Source organism: Somniosus microcephalus, chromosome 3 (genome assembly GCF_052327205.1).
Source record: "Somniosus microcephalus isolate GS21.2 chromosome 3, FLI_Smic_1.0, whole genome shotgun sequence".
Lineage (NCBI taxonomy): Eukaryota > Metazoa > Chordata > Chondrichthyes > Squaliformes > Somniosidae > Somniosus > Somniosus microcephalus.
Window position 1 is genome coordinate 124,788,543 of NC_140989.1, and position 13,259 is coordinate 124,801,801.

The 13,259-nt window shown below is 46.9% G+C and overlaps 1 protein-coding gene across 1 annotated transcript in view; it reads right to left on the minus strand.

Moving 5' to 3' along the window:
* Positions 1-1,887: 1,887 nt before the first annotated feature.
* Positions 1,888-13,259, minus strand: part of abch1 (ATP-binding cassette, sub-family H, member 1) — a 122,119-nt gene continuing 110,747 nt past the window's right edge. The window contains exon 19 of the mRNA XM_085981594.1: positions 1,888-3,246. Coding sequence (XP_085837720.1) covers positions 3,140-3,246 — 107 coding nt within the window. The 3' untranslated portion in view covers positions 1,888-3,139. The remainder of the gene's footprint in view (positions 3,247-13,259) is intronic.

Consider the following 13,259-nt stretch of genomic DNA (forward strand, 5'->3'; position numbering starts at 1 on the left):
TTGCTTCCTTACATGGGACACCTCACTGCCTCAGGGCATTCTACCTAACAGCAGAAGTGAGACCAAATGGTCAAAATGAAATTACATTTTATCCTGGAAACTATAGTCTGGATTCTCACTTTCCATTAATAGAGACACCAGGCTGTCTTGACACACTTATTTTTAACTTCATTGTGAGTCAAAAGCTATTCAAAAAGTATGCTGATATAACATTATTAACTTATTTACTTAGCAACATAGTCTTACTAGGCTGTCATTTTAGCAACAGGAAGATGTTATGGTATCATCGAGTTAACATGCAGACATACCTAAAGCTAGCACTGGAACAACTTGTTTCAGAATTTTTCTTATGACATCCTCCCACCCACTGTTCACGAAGATCCTCCGATTATGTAAAAGGAAACTTGAGCTTCTGGTTGCAGTGTTATGAAATGGGACCTTCAAATGAGGTAGTTTGCTAGTAGGGTTGCTGGTCCCAGTATAACAGTGAGCTCCACCACAGCGCACTGGAAACCTTCATAATGACACAACATCAGGACACACGTTTAGATTGCTCTATATTGTTGCTAATGTGAGCCTAATGTGCCTCAGGCTGACAGACTTGTGTCAGTAAGTAGATTTAATGTGCCGTGCGTAGTGGGTGTGCCGTTTTTCTTCAGAGCTTCCAGTGTCATGGTGCTTGTACAGGCACGTAGGCACTGTACTAGTTCATGTGGCTACAAGTGTCCAGAGGCATTCTTATTTGTAGATTAACCCGGCGGGTTCTGAATGTCATAAATATAACCCACCTGGTGAAAGTGAGGGAGCATTATTTCATTATTTAATGGGCTGCAGAGCTCTTCAACGCTGAGATCGATATATTTTTGTCTCTAGGGTAATCAAGGGATATGGGGATAGGGCAGGAAAGTGGAGTTGAGGTTGAAGATCAGCCATGATTTTATTGAATGGAGGAACAGGCGTGAGGGGCTGTATGGCCTACTCCTGCTCCTAATTCTTATGTTCTTATGACTGAGTTTAAACTGCAGTCTCAAGCGACTAAATTACAATGTCCAGGCAAAGTTGGCAGGCAATCACCACAAGACAGACAGCAGTGGATGTGAGAATAGTTGCAACTGGCACATTGTGGACCTGTAGAAAGACAAAATTAAAGGTGCCAAAGCCAAAAAGATAGTGCTACACTGAATTAACAACTGATATTCATTGCACTACCAATCCACTAGAATTGGATGTTTGCAGGTCAATATAAATAAGGGCTACAACTGACACCCAATCAAGGTAAAAGGAGGAGAGATCTGGAGACCTGGTGTCCTTTTTTTAATTACGGTATAAATTCTAATTTCCAGAAGTAATCCTCCTTTCCCATTCTTGTCCATCAGTTTTCTCGTCTTCTCTCTCTCTAGAGTATTTACTCCTTACTTGGGTATGGCTTTATGGACACTGGTTGTCCTCTAGTTCTTTGCCCAATTCTTCATTTATGATCTTGAATGGGGAACTGTTGTTCGGCTATTCAACTGTCGGAACCATCACCAAATACAGGTCCACACCCAAAATACACAGAATGTCCACTTTTGACAGAGATAGTGATCAGGAGCAAGCACCTGATGCATTTTCTGCTCCCTAACCTGGGTGCTGAAGCCAACTGTAGCAATTTGGCTGAGATCAACGAACTCAGTAGAGGTCAAGGATCCTTCTGGTCTGTATCGCTACTCACTTTCTTAAGGAGCTGAGTCATTAGCAGTAGTAACTTTTAAAACAGTACAAGAATATTTTGCTGGAATTGCTCTATTGCACATCTAATCTAATGAGCCTTGCTTCTCTCCAGAAGAGACACAATTGATCATCACATCATATCTGTCCCAAGGGTGCGATCTGAAATAGAATCAAGTTGAAAACTTCCAACATTTTTATTTGTACTTTATCGATCATTTTTACAGGACTGATTTTACAGTTTCAGGTAGAATTGTTGTTTGAAGGAGCTAATTTCTACATTACAACAGTGACTACACTTCAAAAGTACTTCATTGGCTGGAAAGCGCTCCTGTGGTCTTGAAAGGCACTATATAAATGCAAGTCTTTCTTTTTTTTAATTGTGATTATGAACTCTGGACACAAACTACTAAAGCCTCTGGCACAGGTGATGCCTGTTTCATGGTGATGCGCCTCAATAACTTCAAGGCTCAAAGTTAACTGGATAAAACAAGGCTTTTATTAGCAAAGAAAGATGCCTGTGTCTTCACCTAGCATTCTGCTGTTCTGCTGCAAGACAAGCCTGGGCTTGTTTTAAGTAGGGCCAGGTATGGGCGGAGCCGACACACCCAATGGGGAGAAAGGGGGCGGTGCACTATATACAATACAAGGTAAAAACACAGGAGCAGGCAATACAATATATGTAGTTAAATACAGAGTCTGATGAATGACATATTTCATCACACATGGGGATCTTTAATTTGGCAAGAATTCAAGGGCACACTGGTAAGCCATCTAATGTTGAGGGCGGGACAGCTGAATGATTTGTAGAAACTATACAAACTGTTTCCTAACTCAATGTGTTAATGAGGTAACCAGGTGTAGTCACAGACTTCCCATGGGATAGTGCAGGTAAAAACCTTGGAAAAAATACAATGAATTACCTAGGGATCAGGGGCAACCAAAGGTTAATTTTGGATGGATAAGCTAGATGAGAAAAAAATGGCATTCCACAACTTTATTTTCTTGTGATCTTGTGAATAAACCTGTCTGAATTTCTTCGGGTAAGGCAGGGTATGAATATCCCTGTTTCAAGGATAAGCAATCTTGTTGTGTAGTAACTGCTATCATGCAAACTCAGCACCAGCATTAAATAAGTTTAAGATGGGGCAATCAGATATATTTAACATGTACATTTTTAGAACAGCAACATGCTTGTCTTCATTACAAATGGTTGCTATTTGAGCATTTCATAAAAACAAAATCATTTAGAAAATGGTAAAAGCAACAGGATAATCGTATCAAGCACTAATTTTCACATTTGCAACTTAATAGAAATTTAACTTAATGACTGTTCTCTTCGACCCCTCTCTCGGAAGACTGACTTGCTTGGGAGGTGATCATTCTGAATATGTGTAGGTGTGGTAGATCATTCATTCGTTTTGTCTTTTTGCTATCTTCTTATTTTCAATATTATTGTTGCTAATAAAAGGAAAAATGTATTCCAAGCCAGCGTAATTACAAATCCACTCCACACTGGCCAGTGAGTGATGCCCCACCCTGCAATATTGAAGGGACACAGAGCATGTTAGAAAGACTGAAACATTTTTACAATGTGTAATCTTTTTTTCTCGAATCTTAATCCTTGTCACCATACTTAATAGACTTAAGTCGAAGGAGGAGTTCATCTCATCTGCCTAAACCTTGAGTACGAGTCCAATTTTTCCAAGACATAAAACTTAATATTCTTGTAAAAATACATAAATGGGATGTATTTGCAGTGGTAAAATGATGATTAGTGCCCAGTATTATTCCAAACCACTCAAGGTCTGAATGTCAGTTGAAGGTTTTTTAGGCGTCAGATATTTGGTACTGATGTATTACCGATTCGGCTCCCATCCAGCGTGCATCAATGGGAAATAACTTTTGCAGCTGTTAAGTTGTCACATACGTTACAAACCAATATCAGGGCACCATCTGTAATTAGAACCCCCTTTTTAATTATAGAATCAGTATCGGGTGCATTCTGAGCTGGCACGACTTCACCCAGTTAAACAGTATTCTGCTTTTATAACAAAAGGACATAGATTCAAGATAGGGAAAACTAAAGTCGGCAATTCAGATAACATTTCTTTTGCAAAAGGCTGAGCATATAAAACAAATAACCAATGCAGGTGTTTGAAAAGGAAACTGTGGTTTAAAAAGGAAACAGAGAAGCAAGTTCCTGCCATTTGATTCATAATTAATACATTTTATAAATGGCATACAGAGAAATCTCACAGGAAAGAACACGGATAATTAGATGGGTAGGCTAGAGGTACTGATGATCTTCTGTCTGAAATATGCTATTAATGGTTTTTCCTCTTCCCCAGTTTCCCCTTAAATCTCTATTCCAAGCTTTCAAGCAGAAAAAACATTCTGCACCAAACTGATTTTCCCGTTTTAAAGTTGGTTCTGGTTACATCGCTTACTTTTAAAAACTAAAATTGCATCATGGTACAAGAGAGACAGTGCACTGAAGCTCAGATTTGTTCCAGGAGAGGAAAAGGCTTCAGGCCAAGGTTCCCTTCACAAGCTCCTAGTCTCAGTTAGGCCACTTTGGGGAAGTGTGATGTGGAGGCAGGTCAGGGAGGGAGAGTTAACCCTGGAAGGTGAGGGAGGGAGAGTTAATCCTGGTTGATCAGGGAGAGAGAATTAACCCTGGAAGGTGAGGGAGGGAGAGTTAACCCTGGCTGATCAGGGAGAGAGAGTTAACCCTGGCTGATCAGGGAGAGAGAGTTAACCCTAGAAGGTGAGGGAGAGAGAGTTAACCCTGGCTGATCAGGGAGAGAGAGTTAACCCTAGAAGGTGAGGGAGAGAGAGTTAACCCTGGCTGATCAGGGAGAGAGAGTTAACCCTGGAAGGTCAGGGAGAGAGAGTTAACCCTGGAAGGTGAGGGAGGGAGAGTTAACCCTGGAAGGTCAGGGAGAGAGAGTTAACCCTGGAAGGTGAGGGAGAGAGAGTTAACCCTGGAAGGTGAGGGAGGGAGAGTTAACCCTGGAAGGTGAGGGAGAGAGAGTTAACCCTGGAAGGTGAGGGAGGGCGAGTTAACACTGGAAGGCCAAGGAGGGATAGTTAACCCTGGAAGGTGAGGGAGGGATAGTTAACCCTGGAAGGTGAGGGAGAGACAGTTAATCCTGGAAGGTGAGGGAGAGAGAGTTAACCCTGGAAGGTGAGGGAGAGAGAGTTAACCCTGGAAGGTCAGGGAGAGAGAGTTAACCCTGGAAGGTGAGGGAGGGCGAGTTAACCCTGGAAGGTCAGGAAGGGAGAGTTAACCCTGGAAGGTGAGGGAGGGCGAGTTAACCCTGGAAGGTGAGGGAGGGCGAGTTAACCCTGGAAGGTCAAGGAGGGAGAGTTAACCCTGGAAGGTGAGGGAGGGAGAGTTAACCCTGGAAGGTGAGGGAGAGAGAGTTAATCCTGGAAGGTGAGGGAGGGCGAGTTAACCCTGGAAGGTCAGGGAGAGAGAGTTAACCCTGGAAGGTCAGGGAGGGCGAGTTAACCCTGGAAGGTGAGGGAGAGAGAGTTAACCCTGGAAGGTGAGGGAGGGCGAGTTAACCCTGGAAGGTGAGGGAGAGAGAGTTATCCCTGGAAGGTGAGGGAGGGCGAGTTAACCCTGGAAGGTGAGGGAGGGAGAGTTAACCCTGGAAGGTGAGGGAGGGAGAGTTAACCCTGGAAGGTGAGGGAGAGAGAGTTAACCCTGGAAGGTGAGGGAGAGAGAGTTAACCCTGGAAGGTGAGGGAGAGAGAGTTAACCCTGGAAGGTGAGGGAGGGAGAGTTAACCCTGGAAGGTCAAGGGGGGAGAGTTAACCCTGGAAGGTGAGGGAGGGCGAGTTAACCCTGGAAGGTGAGGGAGGGAGAGTTAACCCTGGAAGGTGAGGGAGAGAGAGTTAACCCTGGAAGGTGAGGGAGGGAGAGTTAACCCTGGAAGGTGAGGGAGAGAGAGTTAACCCTGGAAGGTGAGGGAGGGCGAGTTAACCCTGGAAGGTGAGGGAGGGAGAGTTAACCCTGGAAGGTGAGGGAGGGCGAGTTAACCCTGGAAGGTGAGGGAGAGAGAGTTAACCCTGGAAGGTGAGGGAGAGAGAGTTAACCCTGGAAGGTGAGGGAGGGCGAGTTAACCCTGGAAGGTGAGGGAGGGAGAGTTAATCCTGGAAGGTGAGGGAGAGAGAGTTAACCCTGGAAGGTGAGGGAGGGAGAGTTAACCCTGGAAGGTCAAGGAGGGAGAGTTAACCCTGGAAGGTGAGGGAGAGAGAGTTAACCCTGGAAGGTGAGGGAGGGAGAGTTAACCCTGGAAGGTCAAGGAGGGAGAGTTAACCCTGGAAGGTGAGGGAGAGAGAGTTAACCCTGGAAGGTGAGGGAGGGCAAGTTAACCCTGGAAGGTGAGGGAGGGAGAGTTAACCCTGGAAGGTGAGGGAGAGAGAGTTAACCCTGGAAGGTGAGGGAGGGCGAGTTAACCCTGGAAGGTGAGGGAGGGCGAGTTAACCCTGGAAGGTGAGGGAGGGCGAGTTAACCCTGGAATGTGAGGGAGGGAGAGTTAACCCTGGAAGGTGAGGGAGGGCGAGTTAACCCTGGAAGGTGAGGGAGGGCGAGTTAACCCTGGAAGGTGAGGGAGGGAGAGTTAACCCTGGAAGGTGAGGGAGGGAGAGTTAACCCTGGAAGGTGAGGGAGAGAGAGTTAACCCTGGAAGGTGAGGGAGGGCGAGTTGACCCTGGAAGGTGAGGGAGGGAGAGTTAACCCTGGAAGGTGAGGGAGGGCGAGTTAACCCTGGAAGGTGAGGGAGGGAGAGTTAACCCTGGAAGGTGAGGGAGGGAGAGTTAACCCTGGAAGGTGAGGGAGAGAGAGTTAACCCTGGAAGGTGAGGGAGAGAGAGTTAACCCTGGAATGTGAGGGAGGGCGAGTTAACCCTGGAAGGTGAGGGAGGGAGAGTTAACCCTGGAAGGTGAGGGAGGGCGAGTTAACCCTGGAAGGTGAGGGAGGGCGAGTTAACCCTGGCTGGTCAGGGAGAGAGAGTTAACCCTGGAAGGTGAGGGAGGGAGAGTTAACCCTGGCTGGTCAGGGAGGGAGAGTTAACCCTGGAAGGTGAGGGAGGGCGAGTTAACCCTGGAAGGTGAGGGAGGGAGAGTTAACCCTGGAAGGTCAAGGAGGGAGAGTTAACCCTGGAAGGTGAGGGAGGGAGAGTTAACCCTGGAAGGTCAAGGAGGGAGAGTTAACCCTGGAAGGTGAGGGAGGGAGAGTTAACCCTGGAAGGTGAGGGAGGGCGAGTTAACCCTGGAAGGTGAGGGAGGGAGAGTTAACCCTGGAAGGTGAGGGAGGGCGAGTTAACCCTGGAAGGTGAGGGAGGGAGAGTTAACCCTGGAAGGTGAGGGAGGGAGAGTTAACCCTGGAAGGCCAGGGAGCGAGAGTTAACCCTGGAAGGTCAGGGAGGGCGAGTTAACCCTGGCTGATCAGGGAGGGAGAGTTAACCCTGGCTGATCAGGGAGGGAGAATTAACCCTGGAAGGTCAAGGAGGGAGAGTGAACCCTGGCAGGTTTTGCACATCTCAAGAGCAGCATTGCCATTTGGGAACAGATCATTTGCCCGTCCTCCTGCCCGAGGTAATGGGAGGTGTAAGAAAGGGAGAAAATAAAACTGACCAAATAAAGATTGCGATCGACACTCATCACAACTCAACGCACTGAAGACCAAAAATTATGTTAGTGGGCTGCACACACCAAGAACATTCATAATATGAGATCTCTGCGCTCCTCTAATTCTGGCCTCTTGAGCATCCCTGATTTTAATCACTCCATCATTGGCGGCTGTGCCTTCAGCTGCTGAAGCTCTAAGCTCTGGAATTCCCTCCCTAAACCTCTCTGCTCTCTACCCTTCTCTCCTCCTTTAAGATGCTCCTTAAAACCTACCTCTTTGACTAAGCTTTTGGTGACCTGTCTTGGGGCGTTCTACTACGTTAAAGGCACTATATAAATACAAGTTGTTTTTTAAAATTCGTTTATGGGATGTAGTTCCGCTGGCAAGGCCAGCATTTATTGCCCAACCCTAATTGCCCTTGAGAAGGTGGTGGTGAGCCGCCTTCTTGAACCGCTGCAGTCCGTGTGGTGAAGGTACTCCTACAGTGCTGTTAGGGAGGGAGTTTCAAGATTTTGACCCAGCGACGATGAAGGATCAGCGATATACTTCTAAGTCAGGATGGTGTGTGACTTGGAGGGGAACTTGGAGGTGGTGGTGTTCCCATGCATCTGCTGCCCTTGTCCTAGGTGGAGGAGGTCGCAGGTGTGGGAGGTGCTGCCGAAGAAGCCTTGGTGAGTTGCTGCAGTGCATCTTGTAAGTCACATTCATGGTGTCATTAAACATGGTACTGCAGTAATCTGCCAGCTTACTTAGAACCTACAAACCTTTCTATTCTCCCAAAGCTAAATGCAAAAGATGGAGTCCTGAAATGACCAATCTTCTAAAATCATTTCCAATGTATTTTTCCAGCCTTTTAGGCTTCAACAGTCCACAGACCAGAAGGATCCCGCTGATCTGCTTATGCAGCTCTTGAACATGGCCACTAGGTGTGAGAGTGGGGTTGCCAACTCTGGTTGACTCTGTTCCTGGAGGTTTCATCACATGACCTCCTGCCTCCAACTGGCCCGCCCCCACTCTCCCGCCATTGGTTGCCCGACATGCCCATCCTCATGTGCACCGCCTTCCCACCACCAACTGGAAGGCGAATAGACTGTTCCTGTAAAGTCTGTGGGTTGTACAGTTAATAACGACACAGACTTCAGGAGTAACAAACAAACAGGTCTTTACTATTCAGAGGTCAGGGCGAATCTGCCCCAGTTATCCTGCCACAACACTTATATACTGGTGTGGTCACTGTCGGTATTACAGTATACAGAAGCCAAACAAATAGTGCCACACCTAAAGTAGTTCTCTTAAAGGTGAACGGTTACATTCAATAGTTCCCTTAAAGGTAGACGGGTACACACACTACAATCCTCCTTTTTTAGCTTATTACTTACAGAGTCCCCGTTAAACATACATATCTTCAACTTCATATAAAACAATTTACAGATATAATCTCGGTGGGAACAGTTCATAGATTCAGTCTCTGATCTTGACTCGTTCCGAACAGCATCTCTTTGGTGTAGCCGGTTCACATGGCTAGCGTGACTCCTCCATAGCCTTTTTCTTGACGTAACAGCTTGAACTTTCATCCTGTTGAACCAGCAGTGCGGACTTTTACAACCAACTGGCTGTCTTGATAATTTCCGGTTTTTCAACTCATTTAGCTCCTTTCGTAGTGTCCCGCCTGAGATGGTAGAAGTGATAATATTTTAGACGGTTATTATCTTCTGCTTCTTCTTTTTCTTTTCTGCCTTTTTGAAACTCTCGGAGCTCCTTTCTCGGCTGCCAGCTGTAGCGCCACCAACTCTCTATGTTCCTTAGACCTTAAGTGCTTCATCCGGATTTCAGCACTTTGGGAGTTTTCATCACAAACTGAGCAGACCAGATCCTCGTAATATTCAGTGTCACTCAACAGGTCATGGTAATATTCGGGGTCATCCTGAGTTAGGCCAGTGAGAGGCCCTTCTACTTCCTTCTTATCCATCTGGACGTTAGCCGACGGTGGTTCCTTCCCTAACCATCTTTCTTGAAAAGACTTCTTCAAACATTCATATTCATCCCGCTCTTCCTGGGTTGTCTGCCATTCCTTCACTACTGACCTCATATGTTCAATACCTTCCCTTCCATCGGGGATTGCGTTATCAGGCTATTTAATCCTTCTACTGAAGCAGCTGTTTCAACATTCTTCTGTTCACATTGACGTGATTCAACGAACTCTTCATAGAGTAAACTGTAATACAAAATCTGTGTTGCCACCTCAGTTATTTCCGTAACTTTTGGGAGCTCCGAATTACTTCCCTTTGAAGATTGAAGCTCGTGTTCCCATTGTGGAGTCTTGTCTCTCAGCATGTGAAGGAGTTGGCTGACCGTTAACTCTTCCACGGGGACTCTGTGGATCAGAGTCTTCTCCATTTCATCCACCTTTCCCCCCAATGCTTTCACCTTCCTTTCCTCTTGTACTTTGGTTTCAAGTGCTCGAAGAAGTTGCGCCTTGATGCTCCCTAGCTCATGTTCAGGGCCCATTCTTACAGTTTCTGTGTTTCTTACAGTTTCCTTTCCTTCCACTGAAAGGATTCCCAGTTGAATTTGTTCTTCAAGTCGTTGAACCTCGGTCATTGCCGCCTCATATTTGACTTGGGTTTCCTTCAATATTTTTATGAGTTCTTGGACATCTTGTCTTTCATGTTCTGCCATGTCTCTCACCTCTAAATTCTCATCTATGGATGGAACTTCTACCGATGAGTCTGTCTTGGCCTTGAGCTCATCAAGAATTTCCTGCAGCCTTTGGACTTCTTGCTCATGTTCAACCTTTAGTTGTTCATATGCTTCTACTGAAACTAGCTTTTCGGAGGTTGCCGAGTTAATCCCCTCCAGAATTGTAGCCTGGGCCTGTTCATACTGTTCTTTCAACTTCTCACACTCTGCTTGTAAGGAGTCGTAGAGAAGAACTGGAATAAAATCCTGGCTTCCTGAAGATTCCTCTTCATTTGCTTCTTTCGCAATTTCCTGTTGGAGTTCAGCCAAGGCTGCTATGCTATCTGCCTCTTGAAGTCTCACTGCCATCAAATCTTCTTTATTCTTGCAGTCTATCTCAGCCATTTTCCGTTTACTTTCATTTAACTGAGTGAGTAGACCCTTATTCTGGGCTGAGAGATATTGCACCTTCTCATGTAGACCATAGCACTCCTTCTCTGCTCGACATAGCTGGTTACTGCTGATTTGGTTCTGTGTTTCAAGTTCCAACATCCTTTGCTTAGCTTCTTCCAGTTTCGCCCCTATAAGCTCCTCTTGCAACATGGCCACATTATTCACATCAGGTAAAGAAGCGTTTCTCTTTTCCATGATCAAGATTTTTTTCTGCATCTCTTTAAGTGCACACTGCGATTCAGCTTCTCTTAACCTTGCCTGCACTAGCTCCGTCTCCAATTGCAGAACAAAATCCTCAGTGTAGCGTGGTTTGCCTTTATGCTGTATCTCTAGATCATGCAAATATTCTAACATCATAAGGGAGATGTGATCGGTAATTGGTCACGATGGCTCGATGGTCGCTCTCTGCTTGAGCCAGCAGGTTCTGTTGTCTTTCCAGACTCTCCCATTCGGTGTCATAGAACTTTTTCATTGTTTTCATCTCTTGTACGAGACGGTAACTTAATTGTTCTAATTGTTGTCGTACTTTGAAATAACGTTGAGTTCGAGCCCGGTGTTCCTCCGTAATGCATATGTCTGTAACTTGAACAGACTCAGAATTCTCTGTCTTTATGCACGCCATCGTTTTTCCAACCTTAGTCAGTGAGTTCATGTTAACCTTGTTTTTCATACGTGGGCTGGACTTATCGTCTTCCGGCTCAGAGTCTGAGCTGCTTGTCTGCACCGAGTCCTCACTCGTCATTGCTTGTAGGTAGTGCCAGTCCATGTCTATTTTCTTGATCCACTCCCGTCCTAGAAGTGGTGGTCCTCCCTCAGGTAGTACGTACAAGTTCATTCTTGGGTGTACTTTACCCCTATCTCTCACCTTGACTCTTATTTTTCCCATGGGGTATACTTTATGCCCCGTGTATGTCTGCAATACGAACTTGGTATCTCTTAAGGGTATGTGTGGGAATAGCCGGTGGTAGTCCCTTCGATTTATGACTGATACAGCTGATCCAGTGTCCAACTCCATTTTCACTTGGACTCCAGCTATTTTTAGCATGACCCAGATAGTTTGTAGGTCAGCTTCCTTACTCACATGGTGGATACTCAGACTACCCAGCTCCTGGCCGTTTGGATCTGAGTCTGGATTCTGTCCGTCTGAACTCTTCTCAGCCCCCTTGTATACCTTGTTGTACTTTTCTTGTGATGGCTTCCTTTGGTTGTTGGTCTTCTTCCCTGACCGGCATACCTTAGCGATGTGACCCAGTTTGCCACATTTCCTACATTCTTGGTTCTTAAACCAGCATTGATTCTGGTCGTGTGTTGTCTTCCCACAACGATAGCATTTTGTTGTACTCGAGGTAATTTGGTCCACCCCGAGTGCCGCCGCCTTTAGTTGCATTTCCGCCGTTCCTTTCGCTGCGGCTTCGTGTGATGCGGCTATAAGGACAGCCCTGTCAAGTGTAAGGTCGTTCTCTTCGAGTAGGCGCTTTTGCGTCCCTTCCTTGGACAATCCGCCTACGAACTTGTCTCGCAGTGCCTCTGTCAGATTCCCTCCGAACTGGCAGTATTTCGCTAGCCTACGCAGTTCGACCAAGTATTCTGCGTTACTTTCGTCTTTCCGTTGTGTTCTTGCATAGAATTTGAATCGTTCAGCCAACATCAACGGTGTGGGGTTCAAGTGGTCCTTCAGAACAGCCACAATCTCTTCGAAAGACTGATCCGCCGGTTTAGCTGGTGCTAGTAAATCCTTCAAGAGCCCGTATGTCTTTGCGCCCATCGAGTTTAACAATGTTATCGCCTTGTCGTCTTCCTCTATTTTGTTGGCTTCACAATAGATCTCGATGCGTTCTACGTACGTGGCCCAGTCTTCTATCTCAGAATTAAAATCGTTAATATTCCCTCGCTTAGGCATCTTCCTTTCCTTGGAGCAGCACAGTATTTCTTTAAGTATTATTTATTATCTGTTTATTTCTAAAATGGCGGTTTTCCCGCGAAAATGGCGGTTTCCTGCTCTTCCCTTCTCTCTCTCTCTCTCTCTCTGCCCACTTCAATGGCAGTTAAGATGGCGGTTTTTCCCACGAAAATGGCGGTTTCCCGCTCTTCCTTTCTCTCCCCGCCCACTTCAATGGCGGTTTCCCGCCTCTGTCGTCTTCGCCGCCTAATGGCGGCTTTCCGCGTTTCTTCCTGGTGGAAGGGGTACGCTTTCCCCACAGCGGACAGGTTCAGCCGCTGGGCTGGCTCTCGCACAGCTCCCCTTACTCGGCTCTGTCTCTCTCTCCCGCCCGCACGGCTCTACCGGCGCTGGGTACACCCCGTTAACGGAGGACAGTTCAGCCGCTGGACTGGCTCTCGCGCAGTCTCTCTCTCCTTGTTCGGCTGTGTCTCTCTCCCACTCCCGCACGTTCGGTTCTACCGGCTCTGGGTACCCCGTTGGTGGAGAACAGTTCAGCCGCTGGGCTGGCTCTCGCGCAGCCTCCTTTGCTCGGCTCTGCCTCTCCCACACGCTCGGTTTCAGCGCTCCGCGGCTTCGTCGCCGCCCGGATCGTTCCCGCCGATCGCGGTCCGGCTGTCACCCGACGCCGTTGGACCCGACTTCTGACCGGCTCAGCTCCCCCTCGACCGAGGTCGAGTGCTCTGCCCTTATCCTCCGGATACTTCTACACCTTCCCCTACTCACAGTCTCATCGGCCGCCTTCACAGAAGTCACAGAAATCACAGAAACCCCACAGTGCAGATAGAGGCCATTTCAGCCCATCGAGCCTGCACCGACACATATCCCACCCTATCCC